Source organism: Sciurus carolinensis, chromosome 2 (assembly GCF_902686445.1).
Source record: "Sciurus carolinensis chromosome 2, mSciCar1.2, whole genome shotgun sequence".
In the NCBI taxonomy this organism is placed as follows: domain Eukaryota; kingdom Metazoa; phylum Chordata; class Mammalia; order Rodentia; family Sciuridae; genus Sciurus; species Sciurus carolinensis.
In genome coordinates, this window is record NC_062214.1 from 23270045 (window position 1) to 23293565 (window position 23521).

The following is a 23521-nucleotide window of genomic DNA, read 5'->3' on the forward strand; positions in this document are numbered from 1 at the left end:
ATAAATAAATAAATAAAAATAAAAGAAGAAGAACTGAAGGAGGAGAGTAAGTGAAGTGGAAGTCAAGAGGTGGGTTGGGCTGCAGGCTGAGGCAGTATCAGTTGGATTTCACCAGATTCCCTGATGACCTTGGCTGAAGCACCTTCATACCAGATGTGGGATTGGAGGCCACAGCTTAAGACTGAATGGGTGATGAAGAAATGACAACCTAGAGCAGGGACAACACCAAAAAAGTTTGAGAACGTGAAGAAAGAGGTGAGGGGGGGAAGTAGGAGAAATGGAGATGGGGCAGGGGTGCCTGAGTGGAAGAAATTTTCTTTTGTATTTTTTGTATTGGGGGTTGAACCCAGGAGCACTTTACCACTGGGACTGGTAAAAGAGAGCTACGTCCCAGCCCCTTTTTATTTTGAAACAGGGTCTCTCTCACTAAATTGTTTAAGTCCTCGAGAGGTTGCTCAGACTGGCTTTAAATTCATGATCCTCCTGCCTCAGTTTCCCAAATCGCTGGGATTAAAGGCATAAGTCATTCCACCAGGTGGGAGAATTTCTTGGTGATTGTTAAAGGATCTTCTGGTGGCCAATTAAAACCATAAAGAGGGCTATTTTCACTCCCATCAGTTTCAACAAAAACTTATGTCCCATGATGACAAATGGTAACCAGTACTCCTCCCAAGCACTACGAACTGAAGGGTAAATGATAAAACCACCTTGGAAAGGAATGGGCAGTGTCCAGGAAATTCAAGATACGGTGTTTATGGCCCAGAGAAACCCACTCACGGGCATCAGGAGATAAGTATTTCAAAGGTTTGTTTGGTTTTGACATCGGATACGCTGGCTGAACAAATGAGACAAAGAAGGGCCCTGGCTAGCTCTCAGACCTCTCTCCTCGGGGACAGAGGTCCAAGGGCCGCACGCGATAGAATGTGTACTTCTCTCCGCAGGGATCGAAGTCCGTCTCGGCCCCGCCCCCTGCGCTGGGCCCCGCCCCGGATGGCTCAGCCCTGGGGACTCATGAATATGCAAGTAAGAGGAAGATATTTAAAGACGACGGCGCCACGCGCAGATCCCTAACGCGCGCCTCCCGCCGGGTGCCGGTCCTCCACCCAAGGCCCAGCCCCCTTTGCCTGTGTCCATCACTGCGTGCGGAAGCGCCGCCAGCATGTCTGACAAACTGCCCTACAAAGTCGGTGAGTTCCAGGACTTGCAGCCTGCTGCGGCTACTCCGAGCACGCCCAGGGTCGGTCAGGGACTGCGGCCGCCGGGCTGACCCGAGCTTGTTGCGGTCAGCGGCCACGGGGCCGCCCCAGGCCGCCCAGAAGCCCCCTGAATCACAGGCTCGGGGCGCTCCCGGGCGCGCGGGGCCGCCTGGGGGCTGGAGTTCTTTCATCGCGGCGAGCGGGTCATGGGAGGCAGCCGCCGACTACAAGTTCCGGCATGCCCCGCGACACCGCGCGGGCTATGAGCCCCGATCTGGCGGCGTGTTCTGCACCCAGCGGCTGGGAGGGTGCAGAAAGTGCACCTGGCCGGGGCCTGGAACGGCTGGCCCCAGCTGGAACCTGCCAGGGGATCCACATCCTGCCTTCTGGCCAACTGGGTGGTCTCAGGCCTTTTTCAGGGCCTCCTACAGGGAAGGCGAGGGCACCTGCTTGTGAGGAGAGGCCTGGAATGCGAGCCTGAGGCCGGCACTGATCTGCTCACAGGGGACTTTGGGCTAGTTATTCAACCTGTGGGACCACCCATCTGCCCAACAGGGACCATCGTGCAGAAAATCAGCAATAAAATTTGGAGTTTGGAAAAATTCTGCCTGCTGCTTCACGGACGGAAGGCATTTAACTGTGGCATGGGCACTACCTTCTAGCTTTATTCTAGATAAACTCGTCTTATTCTCACAGCTCTGAAGAATAGTTGAGGGACAATTCTTTTACAATGAGTATCCAAAGAAGGGTCACTTGCCCACAATGTTACAGCTGGCAAGTGATGAAGCAGGATTTGAACCAGGGTGTCTAGACCTGTGAGCCCACCCTTTTCACCACTGTGTACAAGTGAACATATTTGGAACAACCTTAATAAGTTTTCATCAAGAATCTGTTCAGGTTGATTTGCAGCTTTTAAAGTAACTTTAAGACACCATTAGCTGGTCGAGGTGGTGCATTCTGGTAATCCAGAAGGTCGGGAGTCTGGGATAGGAGGATTTCGTATTCAAGGCCAGCCTCAGCAGTTTAGCGAGGCCCCAAGCACCTTAGTGAGACCCTGTCTCAAAAATAAAGACTAAAAAGGGCTGGGTATGTAGCTCAGTGTTAAAATTGCCCCTGGGTTAAATCCGTAGTATATCTCCTTCCTCCCCCCAAAAAAGACACCATTAAAGTGGAAAAACATACCAATACCAACTATTTGCATTTGTTGATTTGTGTGTGATTACAGAATCCTTTTAGAAGTGGACATTACCTCATTGTACAGAGGAAGAAACTGAAGAATTGACTTGTAAAGATTCTGTTGAAATCATTCATCAGAGTAGACTGTTGTCCCTATTATGTGGATGATGCTGTAGCCCAGAAAGGCTAAGTCAAGGTCATATTAGTGGAAGGGCTGGAATGGGGACTTTGTCTTATTGTGAAAAGTTTGGTGGGTCAGCGTGGAGGGCATTGAGTTGTGTGGGTGAACATAAGGTTGGATTGGAATGGGGGATCTTGGTTGTGTAAGGATGAAGGAAAGAAGCCTCTGTCAGAATCTGCTGTGTGCCAGATTTGCCCATTTGGCATTTTCTGTAATCCTCAGGGGACACAGCAAGGTTAGGGATGGTTATCCTCACTTCATCCTCACAGATGAAGAAATGGAGGCTTAGCAAGGGTCTTGCTATTCCTCTTGTGTTTCTGCAACTTCTGCAGGTCCTCAGCTCCCCAGGGCACCAGAAGTCCCAGAGCTTGGAGCTCCAGCCCCTTCTGCACCCTTGAAGTTGAAGGTTCCATGGAAAACTCAATGACTGGCACAGCTGCCATGAGAACATAGAAAGAATTATTTTTAGCTTGAGGAACAGATGGTAGTAAAGGGGGTGGAGCTTAGTAGGATAGTACAGAACCCCTTGTCCCCTAATGGAGGGCCTTGTGAAGGGTCTATCTCTGTCTGGCCACCAGACCCACCTCTGCCATTGATTGGCTATGGAACCTGGGGCAACTCCTTTCCAGGTCGTTTCTCACTGGTAAATGCTGGGAGTTGGACTAGGTTCAGATTCGTTTTGTTTTTTGCCACCCTTGTTCAGTGCTGGCCCCCTTTCCTGAATCTTTTCTTTTATTTATTTATTTTTTTAAAATATTTTTTAGTTGTCAATGGATCTTTTATTTTATTTATTTATATGTGGTACTGAGTATTTATTTATATGTGCCTCACACATGCCAGGCAAGCGCTGTGCCTCTGAGCCACAACTCCAACCCTGTGAATCTTTAATTTTTTTTTTTTTTTTAGTTGTAGATGGGCACAATAACTTTTTATTTTATTTATTTATTTTCTCATGTGGTGCTGAGGATTGGATCCAGTGCCTCACGTGTGCTAGGCAAGGGCTGTACCACTGAGCCACAACCCCAGCCCTGAATCTTCTCTTATTCAAAGGATGCTTAACCACTGAGCCACATCCCCAGCTCTTTTTATTTTTTATTCTGAGACAGGGTCTCATAGTTGCTTACAGCCTCACTAAGTTGCTGAGGCTGGGCTTTGAACCTGTGGTTCTCCTGTCTCAGCCTTCCAAGCAGCTGCGATTACAGGCATGTGCCACTGTGTGTAGCTCTCTCATTCAATTCTAACAGTAGTTAAACATCTACTGACCCCTTCTCTGTGCCAGGGTCTGCTGGGCAGTGGAGATGCAAAGGTGAACCAAGGATAGGTGGGACAGACATGCATACAGATAATGTAGTATTGTCACCATTTTATATCTGGTATCCTTCCTCACAGGTCTCTCTGGGTTTCTTGCTTCACAGCCAATGAATGGGGTCTTTTCAAAAAATAATGTGGTTTTTGGTTAATTTGCCCCTTTAAACTTTGTAGCTGTCCCATCTCTATTTGAGTCACCCTGGCCCACTTTCTGTTCCTCAGTAGGAATTTACCATGTTCTTTCCTGTTTCTAGGTTTTTGTGAGCACTTGAGTGCCATTACTGCATCGGCACTTGGGGAGTGACTTTCTAGGCTAACAACTGCTTGGATTGATGCCCTGAAGTAGGAATGAGTTTAGCTTGTCTGAAGTTCTGTGTGGCTGAGGTGCTAGTGAAAGGGAGGAGGTGTGTGTGTGTGGGGTGTCAGGTAGGGCCCTAAAGGCCAGGTGGAGTTAGGACTTTAATCAGATTAGGGGAAGTTGTTAAGAGGTTTTTGTTCATTTTATTCATTAGTTTAGTACAATAGTAAAGCATTCTTTACTATTGGAGGTCATAAAACTAACATTTTTTTAAAAGATTTTTTTTTAGATGTTGTTAGTCCCTTATTTTATTCATTTATTTATATGAGGTGCTGAGGATTGAACCCAGTGCTTCACACATGATAGGCAAGCCCCTACCTCTGAGCCACAACCCTAGCCCCTGTAACTAAGACTTTTGAAACCTTCCCTCTTGGCTGCTGTGGGGAGCATGGTATGTGGGAGCAGGGTGACCAGTGTCCAGCTGAGAAATGACGGTTTAAACAAGGGTGGTAAGCTGTGGTTGGGTTGCTTATGTATTAGGAATGGTGAGCCAAAAACCTGCTGACGGAGGTGAAATGGAAATGAGAGGTCAAGAAATTTTGCACATTTTTGGCCAGAGTGGCTGACTGGATGGTGGTTTCATTTCCTAAAATGGGCAGATTGGTGTGCGACCAGGGAGCTCACACTTGATACACAATAGATCCAGGTGGACAACCAAGTGGAGATGCTGAATTGGCAGTTGGATTACATGAGTCTCAAGTTCAAGGGAGAAGTCTGGACTGGAGAGAAGTATGTGGGAGTCCATACCGTAGAGAAGGAATTCAACCATAGGACTACAAAAGAGTTCATCTGGCAAGAATTAGAAAGAGGGAGATGATGGAGCCCTGAGGGCTTCTAAATATTTGAGCCTGTTAGATGAAAAGGAGCCAGGAAGGAAGGAGGAGGAAGAGGAGAGCCAGGAGCCAAATAAAGAGGGTTTTAGGAAGGAGGTAGTAATTGTCAGGATCTGTGCTGCTGGGAGAAAAATGAAAATATGTAGATTGGGGGTCAGGCTGGTCTTTGGATACTTTGGGTACTTTTTTTTTTTTTTTTTTTTTCTGGTGCTGGGGATTGAACCCAGGGCCTATGCATGTCAGGTAAGTACTCTACCAACTAAGCTATATATATCCCCAGCTCCTCTCTCTCTTTCTCTCTCTCTCTTTTTTTTTTTTTTTGAGACAGGGGCCCACCAAGATGCCAAGGCTGGCTTCAAACTTGGAATCATCTTGCCTCAGCCTCCTGAGTTGCTGGGATTATGCGCCCAACTACTAGACACATTGAGAAGGGCAGTTTCAGTGGAGTATTGAGGTCCTGAAGGAGGAGAGAAGATATGGGATCAGGGACAGCTTGTCTATTGTAACAGAAAAGCATGCCCAGTCTGTAAATTTGGATGAGGAGGGTGGTGGATTCCATGGAGGAAAAGTGGCATGATCCTGAATTCTTTTTTTTTTTTTGGTACTGGGAATTTAACCCAGGGGCACTTAACCACTGAACCATATTCCCAGTCCTTTTTTGTATTTTATTAGAGACAGGGTCTCGCTCAGTTGCTTAGGACCTCGCTAAGCTGTTGAGGCTGGCTTTGAACTTGTGATCCTCTTGCCTCAGCCTCCCGAGCTGTTGGGATTACAGGTGTGCACCACATGCCCAGCTATGATCCTGAATTCTTACTCTTTTTTTTTTTTTTTTTTTTGGGTGGTGCTAGGGATTGAACCCAGGACCTTGTACATGTGAGGCAAGCACTCTACCAAGTAAGCTATATCCCTAGCCCCCTGAATTCTTAATGAATTGTGAAATGAGGTTATCAGTCAATGGGGAGAGGTGTTAGAGGTTTGGGAAAAGTTGAAAAGTAAATTTACTAGGAAAATATTAAAGGATTGCTGGAATGTGCTTTGTCCCTTGAGATTTATAGTCTTTGTGAATAAGACCTCTTGGTATGATTGTGATTCTCCTTCTGGGTTCAGTGGCTTAGGTGCATCTGAGGGTTGTTGGGTTTAACCAGGGAGGTTTGCCAAGTGAGTTCTCAGACGGAAAGGGGGCAGCTGGATGGAGGGTGGATTCCTAAACTGGGGAATGAAGATCTTACCTGACTGACTGCAGTCTTGTTGAAGTTGGGGCAAGAGGAAAAGAATTGGAAAGTTGGGACATGACCAGAGTCGATTGCTTGAAATTCAGATTTCCAAGGGAGGGCTATCATCCTTGATGTCCTCCCAGGAGGGGTGGGTAAGGGGAGTAGTAGGAAGTGGGTTGTGTTGAGGTGCGGCAGGAGTGGTCACATCCATGGGGTGGAGAATTTCACCTCTGAAACTATTTTGGTGCTGGGGATTGAACTGGGGGCTTTGCATGTGCCCTACCACTGAACTAGACCCCCAACCCCTCTTGTTAGAAGGCTCAGTAGGAAGCAGACTGATTCAATGTCCTTATTTATTAAGCTCTCTAGAGTCAGCTGGGCACAGTGGCGCAGTCTGAGATCCCAGCTACTGGGGAGACTGCAAGTTCAGGGCCTGCCTGGGTGGGTAATTTAGTGAGACGCTGTCTCAAAATTATAAAAAGGGCTGGGCATGGTGGCACACACCTGTAATCTCAGCAACTTGGGAGGCTGAAACAGAAGGATTGCCAGTTCAAGACCAGCCTCAGCATCTTGGTGAGGCCCTAAGCAACTTAGTGAGAGCCTGTCTCAAAATAACAAAATAAAAAGGAGTGGGGATGTAGTTAAGTGACCAAGTGACCAAGTGACCCTGGGTTCAATCTCTAGTACCAAAAAAAAAAAAAAAAAAAAAAGGTGTGGGGGTTGCTGGGGATGTAGCTGAGATGGAGCACTTGCCTAGGATGTGTGAGGCCCTGGGTATAATCTCCCGTACTGCAAAAAAAAAACATCTCTAGAGTCCTTTCCCTCTGACTTGCCACTTCCTTGAATGATTGGCAGAATCTAAGCTTCCCTAAAGATAAAATCACCAGGAATCCCAGGCTCCATCCTAGATGTGTTGAATCTGGTTTCCAGGGGAGATTTATAAGCATCAGCATGACAGATGGCTCTTATTATCAGGGAAGTTTGCAAACATTAACCTAGGGACTTGACCTAGTGTATGACCTTGGGAATGGATCAGCCTGGTGATGGTGAGGATGAGATAATTGGAGAACTGTACTGTATTGAGACAGTGAGGGAACTTATAATAGTATCCTTTACTGCTTGAGAATTGGACAAATTTGAGACATTGAGGTGTCAGCTAAAGACCAAAATAATCTTTTTATTACTAATAATATCAAAATCAGAAGGTGTAGCTTAGTGTAAAAAGCCAAATGATCCTGCTAACTGAACCCTGCTCATCCACCAGTTAGAGTCAAGGCAGCTGAGAACATCTGTTTCCTGCAGGTGGTCAGGTAGGTGCTTGTAAAGAAGGAAGAGTCAAACTGAGCATGCCCAGTTTATTCCTCTCACATTTATTAATCAGACAAGCCATTCCACCTCCCTTGGGACAGAGAATGTTATTTATACTGATGAGTTTCCTCCATGTGGAAAGAAACATCAGGAGCAGGGAGGAAGCATTTTCATATCACCAAGGAGATCAAGGAACCACGTCAAGTCCAAGGTGTTGGATAATATTTCTGAGTGTCGAATCACCAAAAGTCATGACTTGGAGAGGAAGATTTTAGGGAATGAGTGACCTGGCGGTTGGTAGGTGACAGCAGAAAGGCAGGGTAGTGGGAGGTAGATAGTGATAGCTATTTTTCAAAGGGGTGCTTCTGTGTGGTAACTTTCACGTACATGGGTTCATGAATGCCAGACGTGTTCTCTACAAGATGGTGAGCCGTAGTTAAACAGGCACCATGTTTTCCTTCTTAGGCTACCCAGTTTGCATACATAGTTACTAAATGAGAGAGAATGCAGTGACACATTGCCAGGCCCAGAGGTTTTGAACCTGTATGTGGTATCAGGTCTTTACACTGTGCTCATGCTTCATGGTTGGTGGGAATAGGTAGCTTATGGGACTCCAACTCATCTTGCCCCTGCAGCGGACATTGGCCTGGCCGCCTGGGGACGCAAGGCCCTGGACATTGCAGAGAACGAGATGCCCGGCCTGATGCGCATGCGGGAGATGTACTCAGCCTCCAAGCCACTGAAGGGTGCCCGCATTGCCGGGTGCCTGCACATGACCGTAGAAACTGCTGTCCTCATTGAGACTCTCGTTGCCCTAGGTGCAGAGGTAAGACCCACTGCTGTGTGACCCCGGGTGAGTCCCTTCCCATCTCCGGGTTCAGCCAGGGAAGAAGACTGCAGGGGTGGGGAGAAGTCCAGGTGTGGGGCCAACCTTGGGCCAGCAGGGGCTCTCCTCCCTGTCACTTGAGTTTTCCCTTTCCCAGTGGTGCCAGCCTTTGTGGTGAAAGTTCTACAGATTTCTCTCTGTGACCAGAAAGATAGCTTCTGGCTGATCTCAACACACTTTCCTGACTGAGAGCTCTAGTAGGAAAAACTCACCCCCAACGTCTTGTTTAGTCATCTTAGGACTCCCTTTTATTGACCCTTCTAGGGTAATATGCCCACCCTGGACCAATCATGGTTTCCTGAAGGGTGGAGTGCTTTGATTGGTTCACTCTGGGTCATGTGTACCAATGATTGACAGTTTATTGAAGGTCTCAGTGAGTCACCGGCAAGGTGGTTCCCAAAGAGGCGCAGGGCAGCGCCAGGCAGTCAAAACCACCAGAGTGCTCCAGGTCTCGTCCTTAGACCTCTTCTTTGTTCTTAGCATTCAGTCTCTCTCTCTCTCTTTTTTTGGTACCAGGGATTGAACCCAGAGGGGCTTTACCACTGAGCCATGTTCCCAGACCTTTTTATTTATTTTGAGCTTAGGGCTTTACTAAGTTGCTGAGGCTGACTTTGAACTTGAGTTCCTCCTGAGTCGCTGGGATAACAGGTGTGCATCACCGTGCGGGACCACATACAGTCTCTTGGTGGTCTGATTTTATGACTTTAAATACCATCTCTATGGTGATGGCACCAAATACCTGTATTAGCCTGAACTTCTGGAATTCCATACCTTCTGTTTCTGATGTGTCTTTTCCACTTGGAGATTAAGTACACATCTCAAAGTGAACATTTCCGAGCAAACTCGAGTTTTAGCTCTCTCCTCTGCCTGAAGTCTTCCTCATGCCAGTAAATGGAAACTTCAGGCTTCCAGATTGTCTCAGTTCAAGAAACCTGGAGTCATTAACAGCTCATCACCTCTAGGGTTCCCGCTGTATTTCTTAGGTGGACTTTTCTTCAGTAACCTCTTTACCTTTTTGGTTCAGCCCTTTCGCTGCTCCCTGAGCTGGATCTTGTCACTGCTATGGCTCCCATCCGCTCACCCAGTGTGTGACTGTGGCTGTACCTTGGTCCCCAGCCCCTCACATCTAGCTCCAGGACCTTCTCTTCTCCCTGCCCATGACCTTGGTGCTTCTGACCATCAGGGACCAACAGTCTTGTTTTGCTGACCCTTCTAGGTGCGGTGGGCCAGCTGTAACATCTTCTCCACTCAGGACCATGCAGCAGCTGCCATTGCCAAGGCTGGCATTCCAGGTGAGTCCTGCTTGCTCCTGGGGCATGTGGGAATGTATGAAGGGATTCTTTTTCTCCCTATTTGCTTCACTGACCCTTCGAGCAACAGGCTTCTTATGGCAGGGAAGAGGATCCTAACCTGGTGACGCATAGGAAAGAGCCACTTTGTCTCACCATCATCTAAAATCTTGTGGAAGGTGCTTATTGAGCCATCTCAAGCCTGTGACTAGGATGGGTAGGATCTTATGATTGGGAGCCACATGACATACAGGAAGGAAAGTTCCTTAAAGGAAGGATGTGGATTTGTTTCCAAAGAACTGAGGAGAGAGAGGGCAGAAAAAGAGCCGAGCAGTCCACTGCTGAGATATGGCAGTGTAGGGGCTAGAAAGGACCAGGACTAAAGAGAAAGGAGTTTCCCATGAACTGCTGGAGAAGGGCACATGTCTGTCTGGGCTCAGGGAAGGGAGATCTGATGGTGATTAAGTAGGACATTCAAGATTCCTTCTGTTCAACCACAAGTGGAGGGGGAAGATGAAGAGGGCTTCTTCACAGTCTGACTAGGGTTAAATGAGCTTGTTCCCCACTCCTCAGTCTTGGTTGGACTCCATGACCTTTTCCAGGAAAGGCCTTATTTTCAAGACCATTGTCTTCTCCAGTTGTGGGGAAGGGCAGCTGGCTCTGTTTGGCCCATGTCCTTTGCTCACAGGAAGTTCCTGGGAACCCCACACATGTGTCCCCGTCACTCCATATGATGGGAGGAGCACAGCTGGCCATCAGTAGCTCTGGGTTCTGCGCCTCTCTGGGATGCCATGCTGTGTGACACAGGCACACCTTAGCCCCTCTCTGGGTGTGATGAGATGGAGTATAAAGCAGTAATGTCTGGCACAGGAAAGTGCTGCATATCTAGTAGTTGCTATTAGTAAGTTTTTGGCCAGACATTGCCTGAGACTACCTACCACAGGCTGCTGTGCCCTTAAGACCTTTCAGAACAGAACAGTGCCTCAATCCAGCCCCAGCGGTGTGGTTCCCATGGAGTAGGGGGTCCCACTGTGGGTGGGAGCCCTGATGTGAGTGGGTTGATGCCCCAGCCCTTGGGCCTAGGCAGAAGGGGATAAGAAAGGAAATAATTTCTAGATACTTGTACCTGGGACTGTACTTGGCCTCTGCTCATTTAATTTGTACTGTTGTGAGCCACATATACAGAGGAGGGAACTGAGGCTCAGAGAAGTGAGGTGATTTGCCCAGGGTTATATAGCTGGTAAGCGGCAGAGCCAGGATTTGAACTCAGATCTCTCTAGTTCCAAGTTGTGTTTGTACCCTTGCTGGGTTCTCAGTGCTGGAAGGGGCTGGGGATGGAAATTAGAAAGAGGTAGTGTTGCCTCTGCCTGGGCAGTTGCTTGGAGCAGAGGTGCTGATGGGGAAAACCAGGCCCTGATGTGCCACTCTCCCCAGTGTTTGCCTGGAAGGGTGAAACTGACGAAGAGTACCTGTGGTGCATCGAGCAGACGCTGTACTTCAAGGATGGGCCCCTCAACATGATTCTGGACGACGGTGGTGACCTCACCAACCTCATCCACACCAAGTACCCACAGCTTCTGTCGGGTAAGCAGGATCATGGGGTGGGCTGGGTGCCTGCGGCCTGGCAGAACTCCCAGATTCTGTGGAAGATAAGAGGACATGAGGCTCTTGCAGGCAGGCTGGGGCTTGGCCTCTGGATTTCTGCTGATGTGGGGCTGGGTGGCTGGGGGAGCTGGCTGAGTTGATAGCCCAAGGGCTGGCATAGTGCCAGGGCTGGGACTAGCTGGGAAGAAGCCAGCTTAGTTAAAAGCAGGGTGGGGAGGAGAGCCTCTGGGGAGTGGTGTATGGAGAGTGCAAAGGCCCTGAGGCAGGAAAAGGGTGACTATTCAGCACATAGCCAGCATGATTGCAGTGAATGAAGATGATACCACCTTTTAATGGTGAGGAGTTCTGCTCCCTCTAATGTTGAAGTTTGAACACTAGAGAAGCACGCCAAGGCAAACATATTAAGCAGGTTTTATTTAAAGGTAATAATACAGACTTCTCCTGGGAGGAAGAAGGGGGCCATGACTAATGTTCTAAAGTCCCCAGAAGTGAGCGCACCCTACATCTTTTATAGGGTAAAATCTCTTGTTCTCCAGTTCTCTCCCCGCTTATCTCCATCCTGCCTACAGTGACTAGGCCTGGTTTTGCATAAAGTGAGAAGCGATGGGCAGGGGGAGGGCCAAGGTGATTCAGCCAGGCAAGGGCCCAGGGGGCATTAATTAGCAGCTCCATGCTTGCAGTCCTTGATTAAGGCAGGTAAATTTGGTGATCAATGGGCTCCGGAGATCCTTGACATTCTATTCTTCCAGGGGCAGTCTCCAGCTTCCAGAGGCAGGTGGCCCTCATGGCTTCATTTCCTCCATTTGACCCAATCCCCTGTTTCTACACTACCTGTCCTTAATTCTGGCTTCAAAGGGAGCCTTCCTGAGGGAATATTAGACGAGGTGGAGCTTTAGTGAAAGCCAGATGTGACCTAAAAATGCTATGAGAATAAGAGAGTGGCTTGGTCCTGAGAGTAAAGGGAAATAATTGGAGGGTTTTGAGAGTTCTCCAAAAATATACATGGAAAAAGTGACTGAAACTTCTGCGTGGAGCATGAATTGTGGCAGGAATACCAGGTAAAAAATGAAGGCAGCAGCAAGCCAGGTGTGGTGGCACATGCCTGGGAGACTGAGGCAGGAGGATTGTCAAGTTCAAAGCCAGCCTCAGCAAATTAGTGAGATCCCAAGCAACTCAGGGAGACACTGTCTCAAAATAAAAAGGGCTGGGGATGTGGCTCAGTGGTTAAGCACCCCTGGGTTCCATCCCTGGTACCAAAAAAAAAAAAAAAAAAAAAAAAACAGGAGAAGAAAAATGATAGTGGCAGTGAGAATAGAGAGTTGGGAGCTGGATCATAGGCCTGGTGAGGGAGTCCCTGTAAGAGGGCATTGGGTGGCTCCTCCCTTGCGCTGGCCAGGGTAATGGGTGGGCCGTACTGTCAGTCATGGAGCTGGGGAGCCCGAAAGATGAATGGCATTATGGGATGGAGATGAGGAATTTGGGCGAGTCAGAGCTGGTCTGTGACATTCTTTCCCTGTGTTCAGGCATCCGAGGCATCTCTGAGGAGACCACAACGGGGGTCCACAATCTATATAAGATGATGGCCAATGGGATACTGAAGGTTCCGGCCATCAATGTCAATGATTCTGTCACCAAGGTGAGCCCTTGGGGCGGTGACAGCTCCAGCTCAGAGAGGCCTTCACAGATGGCATCAAGTGAGCCACAGATGTGATGATGGTGGGCGAGGTGCAGTGGTAGCAGGCTGCAGTGACATGGCAAGGGGTCCAGGCCCTGAGGGGTTTTCAGACCCCCCTGAGAAGCATACCCTGGAAGGCTGCAGACCAGGGACAGGAAGCCCTTGTCTAGGGGGAAAAGGAGTTACAGACCAAGGGTAACGAGTACATTGAAGAAGCAAAGATTTACACAGTTGGCCTCAGACTAGCTTTTCAAGAGTACTGTCTTTGGCTGTCAAGTACAATGAATCAAAATGCAGTCTGTAAAAAAATTAAAAGATTAAAAAAAAAAAAAGAAAAGAAAAAGAAAAAAAGAAATACTGTAGTCCTCTTCTTTCCCTATGTATCTTATGACCCTTTCATCTTGTACAGTAGTTATTTATATCTCATATACCTTAATTTTTTAAATTCCTTGCAAGTTAAAAAAAAAAAAGAGCCTTAAAGTTAAGCCAGTTCTTTGACTAGGAGTCTCTCCTAGTAATTGATCCCTAAGAAGGCTTCTGGACCAGCAGAAAGACTAGGGAGAAGGAGCTAATTAGGGTGAGGGGCATGTGGGGCATTGGATGGTGGATGATGGGAGGAGTCTCAGAAGGGGTTCAGCCAGGTTGAGATGCTGAGCGGGCCTGAGGCTCAGGGACCTGTGGAACATACTGAAGCCTAAGCCCAGGACACTGCTTGTCCCCTTACCCCTTGTCCTCTTTCTTTTCAGAGCAAATTTGACAACCTCTATGGCTGCCGGGAGTCCCTCATAGATGGCATCAAACGGGCCACAGATGTGATGATTGCAGGCAAAGTGGCAGTGGTAGCAGGCTATGGTGATGTGGGCAAGGGCTGTGCCCAGGCCCTGAGAGGCTTTGGGGCTCGCGTCATCATTACTGAGATTGACCCCATCAATGCACTGCAGGCTGCCATGGAAGGTATGAGGGTCTAATGTCAGACACTGGGGCCAGAGGAGAGCCAAGGCCCTCCTGCATAACCCAATGCTGCTGTCTACACAGGGTTTGAGGTGACCACCATGGATGAGGCCTGCAAGGAGGGCAACATCTTTGTCACTACCACAGGCTGTGTGGACATCATCCTTGGCCGGTAGGTGCCGGGTGGGCATCCTGGCGAGCAAAGGAGGGTTGCAGACTTGGGATTGCTCTTTGTCCCTGATGGTCTCCTGTGTGCTTGGGCTCCCTGGCAGGCACTTTGAGCAGATGAAAGATGATGCCATCGTGTGTAACATCGGGCACTTTGATGTGGAGATTGACGTGAAGTGGCTCAACGAGAATGCTGTGGAGAAGGTGAACATCAAGCCCCAGGTGAGAAGCCCTAGCTCTGCTGGCAGCATGAACAGAGGGCTGAGGAGGAGCCTGCTCGTGGGCTGCCCACCCAGGAGAGCGATGAGGAGGCTGTTGCCACCAGGACAGTGGGGTGTGGGAAAGAGCCTGGTTCAGAGCTAGAACTGAGATGTCGGATTTGATCCTGAGGGCAGCCAGAATCCCTGGAGATATTAGGTAGGTGAACTGTACGTCACAAGGTTGCTATGCTGGTGCTACTACTGTGTGGAGAATGGAAACGGTGGCATGGGGGCTGGGGAGCTTTGAGAAAGTGCTGTCAAAGGCCTGCAGAGGTGACAGCCCTCTGCAACCCGCACTCCTGGAGAGTGCTGGGGTCAGAATGGGGGAGGAATTTGGAAAGGATGCTGGGTTTCCGGCTGGAACAGCTGTGTGGTAAGTAGGCTGCTGACTGATCTGGTGAGAGGGTAGGTTTGCAGTGGGGCACTGAGAGCTGAGTTCCTTTGAGGTATGTGAAATATAATTTGGGTTGTATTTATGTGTGCAGGGGACTGGGCGCAGGCCCTTGTGATAAGCATGCACTCTTCCCACTGAGCTCCATCTCCAGCCCTTCCGCAGACTCTGAGCAATCTCTCTTAGTAATTGACCCTCAAGTATGTACCAGCTGTTTATCATCACGTTTTTGTTTGGTTTTGGTACTAGGGATTGAACCCAGGTCCGGCTTTACTATGGAGCTACATCCCTAGCCCTTTTTGTTTATCTTTTTTGTTTTGTTTTGTTTATTTTTTTAAATAGGGTCTCACTAAGTTGCTCGCAGCCTCACTAAATTGCTGAGCATGGCCTGGAATTTGTGATCCTCCTGCCTCAGCCTCCCCGGTCGATGGGATTACAGGCCTGCCTCACCACACCTGGTGATCACATGATTTTTTTGTTTTTTTTTAAAGGGATAAAGCCTCCTTATTGTGGGATTCTTTGAGTTAGTGCCTTGTTGTCTTTGAGATGTTGTACAGAAGATGTAGACCACAAGATGTAGACGCAGTTGACCAAAGCCCTGACACTGCCCAATCAGAGCCACACCACAGGAGCCACCAGGAGCCCAGAACCCCTGAGGGGCAGGCAAGCCTCTATGGACATACCACCACTCGGGCCCCACCCTGCTTCTGGGGTCTCTGCCCTATGGGAGTTCCCCTTGGGCAGGTCCTGTGCTAGCCTGGGGGTGTCAGTTCCTGGCTAGGTGGAGGGGCCTCCATCTCTCTGCTTAGAGCGCCTGGTGCCACAGCACAGGGTGGGTAGGGCATGCTTCCCTGGCAGCCAGAAAGACGTTCTACAGAGGCATCACAGGCTTACTTCAGGGCCATGGCATCTCCTCCAAGCCGTCCTCCAGAGCTGGACTCTGTCCTCACACTCAGAATTCCTGAGTTTGTCCGCCTTCTTCCCAGCTTCATCTCTTTAAGAATGTGTGCCTTTAGGTCATCTTGGACTCTTCTCCCTGAATATTGCACCACAGCTCCTGTTTCCGGTTATCTCTTTAGATGGCTCCTTTTGTTTTGAACAGAGGAGTGCCTTTTTCTTTGCTATTCTCTAGCCCCAGCTCAAGGGACCCTCTCTGAGCCAGCACCTCGGGTGGCCGGCAGTGCCCACGTGCCCTGTACAGCCCCCTTGTGCAGCACCCACTGCATTGCAGTCAGTCACTGGCTTTGCCTCCACTGTTGTACCATGAGGAGGGAGAAGGCAAACTTCTGTGTGTTCAGATACCTGGAAGAAGTGGAAGATGGAGGCACGGAGGCTGGGAATTTCTACTTCACATTCACTCACTTAAGCAGGAGTTCCCAACCTTCACAGTGTCTCTCTCTCTCTCTCTCTCTCTCTCTCTCTCCCTCTCTCCTCTGGGAGTGGAGCCAGGCCTCCCCACTTTTAAGGTTCCCAAGGTGAGTCTGACTTGTAGTCCAAGTTGAGTGCTGCTGTACTCAGCTTAACTAGGCTTCGCTAAGCGGCATTCAACTTTATAATGGTGATTGAGAGCATAGGATATGTCCTCAGGCTGTCAAGGCTGACAGGTGGCAAGTGCCTTAACCTTTCTTTATCTGTGAAAGGGAAATGCTAGTAGTACTTAAATCATAGGGCTGTTTTAGGATTGCATGTGGTAGTTACATGTAAAGGACTTAGTATAGGGTATCTGGCAATAACAACAATAATATTAGCTACACTTATTGAGTGCTTTGTATGTAAAGCCAAGTGCTATATAGGTAGCAGCTTATTAAATTCTCATACCAGACCTGTGAGGTTATTGGCTATTAGTTATTCACTGTGTGTGCCAGCTCTTTGTGAAAGTTGTTCTGGTGCATTTCAGGGCCCTGCTGGGTGAGGTGGGAGGCAGGGGTAGACTGGATTGGGTCCCCCCAGCCCTCACTGTTGCTGGTGACCTGCAGGTGGACCGCTACTGGCTGAAGAATGGGCGCCGCATCATCCTGCTTGCTGAGGGCCGGCTGGTCAACCTGGGTTGTGCCATGGGCCACCCTAGCTTTGTGATGAGCAACTCCTTCACCAACCAGGTGCTGGCACAGATTGAGCTGTGGACCCACTCAGACAAGTACCCCGTTGGGGTTCACTTCCTGCCCAAGAAGGTGAGATCTTGCCTCCATCTCAAGCCAAGGGTCGTGTGTTTGATCCTGGGCTCCCCGTGCAGGGCTTGCTAGAGTTTATAAGGAAAGTGTTTGCCTGCCTGCCCCCTTAGAGGTCCTCACAGGGTTCTATACAGTGCTAAAATTATTCTCCCATGTGACAAAAGAGGAAACAGAGCAACTCTGAGGCCCAAGGAACCTGTGGGGAGTGACTCCTTACAGCACATCCAGAGAGGCTTACCCTCTCTTATCCTCGGTTTCCCTGCTGGGTAACCAGTAAGAGTAGCTCTTGCTCTTCCATCCTTTGGCAGCTTGAGAGGCTGTGATGGGATCTTCACACTACCCTTCCACCCCTTGAAAAACTGATTCTGCCAACTGAGGGAGAGTTAGGAAGATATGCATATCCACTTGAGACCTTGAGCATGTACCCTCCGGGCCAGCCAGCTCCGACCCCTTTTTGTTCCTGAGCCACTGTCTTGCTGGACCAAGTGTTTTACCCAGAAGGACCTTAAAGTTACCCTGTTCTGTGCAGCCTGCCGGGTCCTCACGTTTATTGGAGGGTCCGTTTAACCGTTATGGCATACTTGCCTTCTGATGTGGGTACTGGGAAAAGGAAAGGCATCCTGAGCTAGCCTGGGGCAGGCAAAGGGCTGATTTAGTTGGTGCTCCAAGTTGGAAGTCTTCATTCTGCCTCTAGAACTGACATGGATTCAGGGCCAAATTGGTCTTGCCTTTGCCTGCATATCACACGAGCCCATTATCACTTGCTCTAGGCTCCAGTTTCTTCATCTGTTAAATACCAGGATAAACCGTGCCCTTCCCGTTTCTTAGGAATGGCTGTGAGACTCCAGTGAAACCACTTGGGAGTGTAAAAGCCCTCGGAGCTGAGCTTTGATTAGAGGCTGTTATGCCATCTTGGAATGGGACTCAGTGCCCTCAGGGAAAGAGAGGCGCCACCTCTGAAGCCGAGAAAGTGACAGCCGCACTCAGAACTGACCCTTCTCTAAGTGCAGTTTGTCGACCTTTTCAGGCTCCTTTCGTGCATTCTGGCACTGGTCAGAGCTGGAGGTTTGCCTCCCATAACTCCAGTCGCCATCCCCCTTGATTTCTGCTCCATCTCTTCGCAGCTGCCCTGGAGGCCAAAGTTCAGATGCTTGGTACACATCTGGAGCGCCAGATGGACCTTAGTTCACATCCTAGCTTTGTCATTTACTAACTGTGTGACTTTGGGCAAAGTCGTTCTAGCTTTCAGATCTTTGACTTCCTCATATGTAAAAGGAGAATGCAGTTTTTTGTTTATTTGTTTTTCTGTTTTGGTACCAGGGATTGAGCCCAGGGGTGCTCTACCACTGAGCTATATATCTCCAGCTCTTTTTATTTTTTATTTTGATATGGGGTCTCACTGAGTTGCTTAGGGCCTCCCTGATTTGCTGAGGTTGGTCTCAAACTTGTGATTCTCCTTCCTCAGCCTCCTGAGTCACTGGGATTACACATGTGCACCACCTTGCTTACTTAGAATGGCGTTTTTTTTTTTTTTTTTTTTTATTGTAAACAAATGGGATACATGATGTTTCTCTGTTTGTACATGGTGTAAAGGCATACCATTTGTGTAATCATAAATTTACACAGGGTAATGTTGTTTGATTCATTCTGTTATTTTTTTCCCTTCCCCTCCACCCCTCCCACCCCTCTTTTCCCTCTATACAGTCCTTCCTTCCTCCATTCTTGCCCCCCTCCCTAACCCTAACTCTAACCCTAACACTAACCCCTCCTACCCCCCATTATGTGTCATCATCCACTTATTAGTGATATCATTCGTCCATTGGTTTTTTGAGATTGGCTTATCTCACTTAGCATGATATTCTCCAGTTTCATCCATTTGCCTGCAAATGCCATAATTTTATCATTCTTTATGGCTGAGTAATATAGAATGGCGGTTTTTATTAGTATCCTTTCGGTAGCCAGTAATAGAACTCTGTACAAATCAGGGTGTTATTTATCTGTTGCTACATAAGCATAAGCATTTAATCTCAAAACTTACTGACTTAAAACAATAAACATTTAGCTAGGTACCTGGCATGCACCTCTAGTCCCAGTTGCTTGGGAAGCTGAGGCAGGATTGCTTGAACCTAAATGTTTGAGGCCAACCTGGGCAAAGTAGTTAGACTCTGTCTCATAAAACAAAACAATAAACATTTATTTCTGTATCTGTGGGTAGGAATTTGAGATCAGCTTAGCTGTCTGATTTTGACTCAAGATCATTTTTTTTTTTTGCGGTGCTGGGGATTTGAACCCAGGGCCTTGTGCTTGCAAGGCAAACACTCTACCAACTGAGCTGTATCCCCAACCCTCAAGATCATTTGTAAGAGGTTGCAGTCAAGGTTTCTGCCAGGGCTTCAATCATCTGAAGGCTTGACTGGGTTTAAAGATCTGCTTTCACATGACTATTGATGGGCGATCTCAGTTTCTCTCTCCTGGGCCTCTCCATAGGGCTGTTTAAGTGTCCTCATGAGATGTCATTGGCTTCCCTGAGTGAGTGACCCAGGGGAGATCTAGGAGGAAGTCACATTGCTTTTTATGACCTTGTCTCCAGAGTCATTCTCATTTCTTCTGTTTTATTCTGTTCATTCAAACATTTGAGTTGAGTCATTCAAGGATGGAGAATTAGAATTTTTCTCTCTGACTCTCTCTCTTGCTTTCACTTTTTTTTTTTTTTTTTTTTTTTGGAGATAAGGTCTTGTCGTGTTGCCCTAGCTGGCCACAAACTTGTAATTCTCCTGCTTCAGCCTCTCAAGTAACTGGGATTGCAGGCATGAATCACTACACCTGATGAGGTTCTTCCTCTTGAAGGAAGGAGTATCAAAGAATGCATGGATTTATTTATTTATTTATTTTATTTATTTATTGTGGTGCTGGGGTTCAAATCCTAGGCCTCTCTTATATGGATATATTTTAATCAAAAAAGGAAATAGTTGGGTTAGGAAAAAGGCATTATAGTAGGGAAGTCTAAGATCCACACACTGGATTCAGGATTCAGTATCATCATATCTTTGGTTGTTTTTAGGTGCGGGGGTTGCTGGGAATTGAACCCAGGGCCTTGTACATGCTGAGCATGCATTCTACCACTGAGTGACACCCCCAGCTCCATAGCTCTGTTTTTCTCTGTCTCTTGATTTCTCTACATTTCACTTGTCAAATAGACTTGCTACTGGTGAACTGAGACTGATACTCTTTTCTACTTAGGAATCCCAGTGGAATCAGAATGCCCCAGACTCTGTCCTGGAAAATATGTCCTGGATGTAGATAAATTCCAGAGAAGCATTGTAGTTAGCTGCTTAAATTGGTGGAAGATGAGGAAGGAGATAAAATCAGTGGTCCCACTGGGGCTACTTGGTAGGGAGATGTGCAGCCCAAACAACTAACCCACTGAGGCTGGCTGTGAGAATAGAATGAGGGGTAATGTGTTCTGTTGGCAGAAACCCCAGTAGAACAGTTTCTGCCTCTCTTGGTAGCTGGATACAAGTGCTGGGTTCCAGAACATGTCACTAATTACAAATTTTTCTTTGTTTCTCTCTAGCTGGATGAGGCAGTGGCTGAAGCCCACCTGGGCAAACTTAATGTGAAGCTGACCAAGCTGACTGAAAAGCAGGCTCAGTACCTGGGCATGTCCCGTGATGGCCCCTTCAAACCTGATCACTACCGCTACTGAGCCAGGACCGCCTGTCACCTTCAAGCTATTATTCCTTGTCCAGGTCCCACTTCTCCAAGAACAAATGGCACCAACTTTGCAATTACTTTGTCAATGTCCCCCATCATTTTTCTGGGGCTGGGCACTCAGTCTTTGGCCTCTGCTGCATCCCTCACTGGTCCAAGTGTGGCAAGGGAAATTGAGAGACCCTGGTCAAGATGCACATACAGGGAATATATCCACAGGGAACCTTGAGCTCAGGGGTGTTGGAACTGCTCATTAGTCAGTGCTTTCTTAGACTGGAAGTTGGTAGTGGTGGTCACAAAGCCCATGCACTTTAGACAGGCCCTCACCTGGTCTGAGGAGTAAGATCTGTGTGCTTGGTTTATCAGTTCACTGGTTTTTCAGCCTATGACAGATAAAAAGGAGCTATATCAAAGGACAAAGAAGAACTATGGAGTTTGAATGTTCCTGAGAGCTTCTTTACTTCCTGCTGGACCTTCTCAAACCTCAGAACTCCTTTTTCACAGGGGTTAGAATAGACTGTTAATAGACAGCCAAGAAAGGACAAGAGAAGTGACAGCCAGAGGTTGAGAGAAGCCAGAAAAACATAAACAGGCATAAACCTGCCCCCACTTTGTAATGTGATAGTTCCTTCCACAACCCTGGGTCAAAAAAAGATTAATTTTGGTTTATGATGTTTATATATTATTTAGAATGTTAAAAGAAAGCAGGAAGGTAAATAAAATTTTGGTGCCTAAAAGAATTTTGAGCCTTTATAATACACATAATCTGCCAGTGCTATAGTACTTGAACTAGAGGTTTTAATCATTGTACTGGTGAAGCATTGAGAAGACAGGGGTTGTCTCTGTGAGATGGTAAGGGCTGCTGGTAGGTCCTTAGACTTGGAAGGATTAGTAGAAAGGGGACTCTTTTTTTCAGGGAACTCTATCTTTTCAGATATGTCTTCTAAATAACCTGTTTCTAAAACCAAATCAGATTGTCATTTAATTGGTGAATTTAACCCATTTATAATTATTGTAATCCCTGTTTGTATTTTCCTTTATATGTGTGTGTGTGTTCCTATTTGTATTTTTTTCCTCCCCATTTCCACTTTTCTTTGGATTGCCCCAATGTACCTTAAGGGGACTATTACTGATTGATCACTAGTGTGCAGGGGCTCTATAATTTATTTACTCTTTTTTCACAACAATCTTTGTAATATTTTTAGCTAATTTTGTAGATGAGAATAGAGATTTTCCTAACACCTTTCCACTCCCAAAGGTCTCATCATAATTTAAATCACAGGAAGGTGGGTGGGGAATTGGGTTCCTCCTCTTTGCCTAAATGATCACTTACTGGTTCTTGGAAATCAAATACAAGTAAGAACACACCTAGGAAGAGTAACCAAACTGTTGAAAGGGCCATCCACTAAATGGGAAGCCTCATGGAGCGGCTGGGATGTTTAAGTGAACCCCACTAGCTGGAATAACATCATGGTAGCTTTGTCATCTCTTGGCATTTCCCCTTTTCTGCCCAGCTTTAGAATTCAGTGCCTGGCAGCAATAGGAGAAAGGCATCAGGGAGGAAGTGGTGCTTGAGTAGATTTTGAAAGAACTTGAAGATTTTAACAGAAATTGAAGTCAAGGGTGTTCTAAGCAGCAGAGCAGCTTAAGAACTGAGTGGAGATATAAGGAGGGCAAGAGTTGTAGACGTGAGCTGAATAAACAAGGGACTGTGAGGCACCAGAGGTTAAGGCTGACTGTTTGCCATCAAGCTTTCCATTTTAAGTGCACAGCCCTATTCTTGACACTCCGTTGCCTGTATTTGGCATTTTAACTCTACCTCTTCTGTTTGAGGGCAAATGCATCTGAGGGCCAAGAAGGGTCTTGTTTGCTGTTTGTTTTGTTTTTGCAGTACTGGGAATTGAACTCTACCACTGTGCTACACCCCCAATCCTTTTTTAATCTCAAGATAGGGTCTCGCTGTGTTCCTGAGGCTGACCTTGAACTTGTGATTCTGCCTCAGTTTCCCAAGTAGTAACTGGTATTACAAGTGTGTGTCACCATGCCTGTTGTATTTTTTAAAAAGTGTACTGAGTGGGGATTCACCTTAAATTTTAAAGACATGACGTCAAGCAAAACCCTTGAGTCACACTCCGTGGCCCATAGTCAGGCATGAGGGGCTGAAAACTCATTTGGGCTTAGATACTCATCAGGCTCTCTTGTCTTACCCTTAAATGATCCTCACCTATTTTTCCTGAGTGCACATATTTGAGATTGTATAAGTTGCATGCATATATGATATGACTGCTGAAAATAATCTGTAAATTTGATAATTCAAGTCTTACCAATTGCCAGGGACACACCAGCTGATCATGATGCCAATGGTTAAAAAAGATCTGTTACCATACCCACCTCTACTTCTTGCACACCTATTGTGTGCCAGGCATTGTGTTAAGCAATTTTTAGGTGTGATCTTATTCCTTATGAGAACTGACAAGACACAACTACCTGTGTTACATAATAGGAAACCGGGGCTCTGAGAGGAGTTGTTCTCATGGGGCTCATGAGAATGAGCTGGCTTTGAACTAGGTTGGACTCAAGCCAAATCCAAGTCCTTTCCGCACCCACAGGCCCAGCTTTAGGAGAAAACAAGTCTGGTTTAAGACTCCCCAACACTAGCAACTCTGAAACTGTTCCCTAAAGGCAAGACTGCCAGCAGAGAGGGCTGTTAAGCCTCATCTCAGTTCTACCTTAGAGGCTTTTGCATGATGACTTAGAAGAAGGGGAAGCTGCTGTCCCCTGAGCTGGCGCTGTTCCCGAAGCTGGCAAGATTACACTGCATAGCAGCTGAGCAGTTCCTT

The 23521-nt window shown here is 47.4% G+C and overlaps 1 protein-coding gene across 1 annotated transcript; it reads left to right on the forward strand.

Annotated features, from left to right (window-relative positions):
- Nucleotides 1-1029: 1029 nt before the first annotated feature.
- Ahcy (adenosylhomocysteinase) lies at nucleotides 1030-22588 on the forward strand. The gene is made up of 10 exons (XM_047541975.1): nucleotides 1030-1187; nucleotides 8210-8400; nucleotides 9677-9752; nucleotides 11184-11333; nucleotides 12878-12990; nucleotides 13776-13983; nucleotides 14065-14152; nucleotides 14253-14370; nucleotides 16776-16970; nucleotides 20545-22588. The coding sequence occupies exons 1-10, from the start codon at nucleotides 1160-1162 to the stop codon at nucleotides 20674-20676; spliced, it is 1299 nt and encodes a 432-aa protein (XP_047397931.1). The 5' UTR covers nucleotides 1030-1159; the 3' UTR covers nucleotides 20677-22588.
- The last annotated feature ends 933 nt before the right edge of the window (nucleotides 22589-23521 follow it).

Excerpts from the sequence above, each read along its gene's own strand:
- Ahcy (XM_047541975.1), top strand. The coding sequence starts at position 1,160 with ATGTCTGACAAACTGCCCTACAAAGTCG. Across the intron at positions 1,188-8,209 it reads CAAACTGCCCTACAAAGTCG|CGGACATTGGCCTGGCCGCC; the intron begins GTGAGTTCCAGG and ends TTGCCCCTGCAG. Across the intron at positions 12,991-13,775 it reads TCAATGATTCTGTCACCAAG|AGCAAATTTGACAACCTCTA; the intron begins GTGAGCCCTTGG and ends CTTTCTTTTCAG.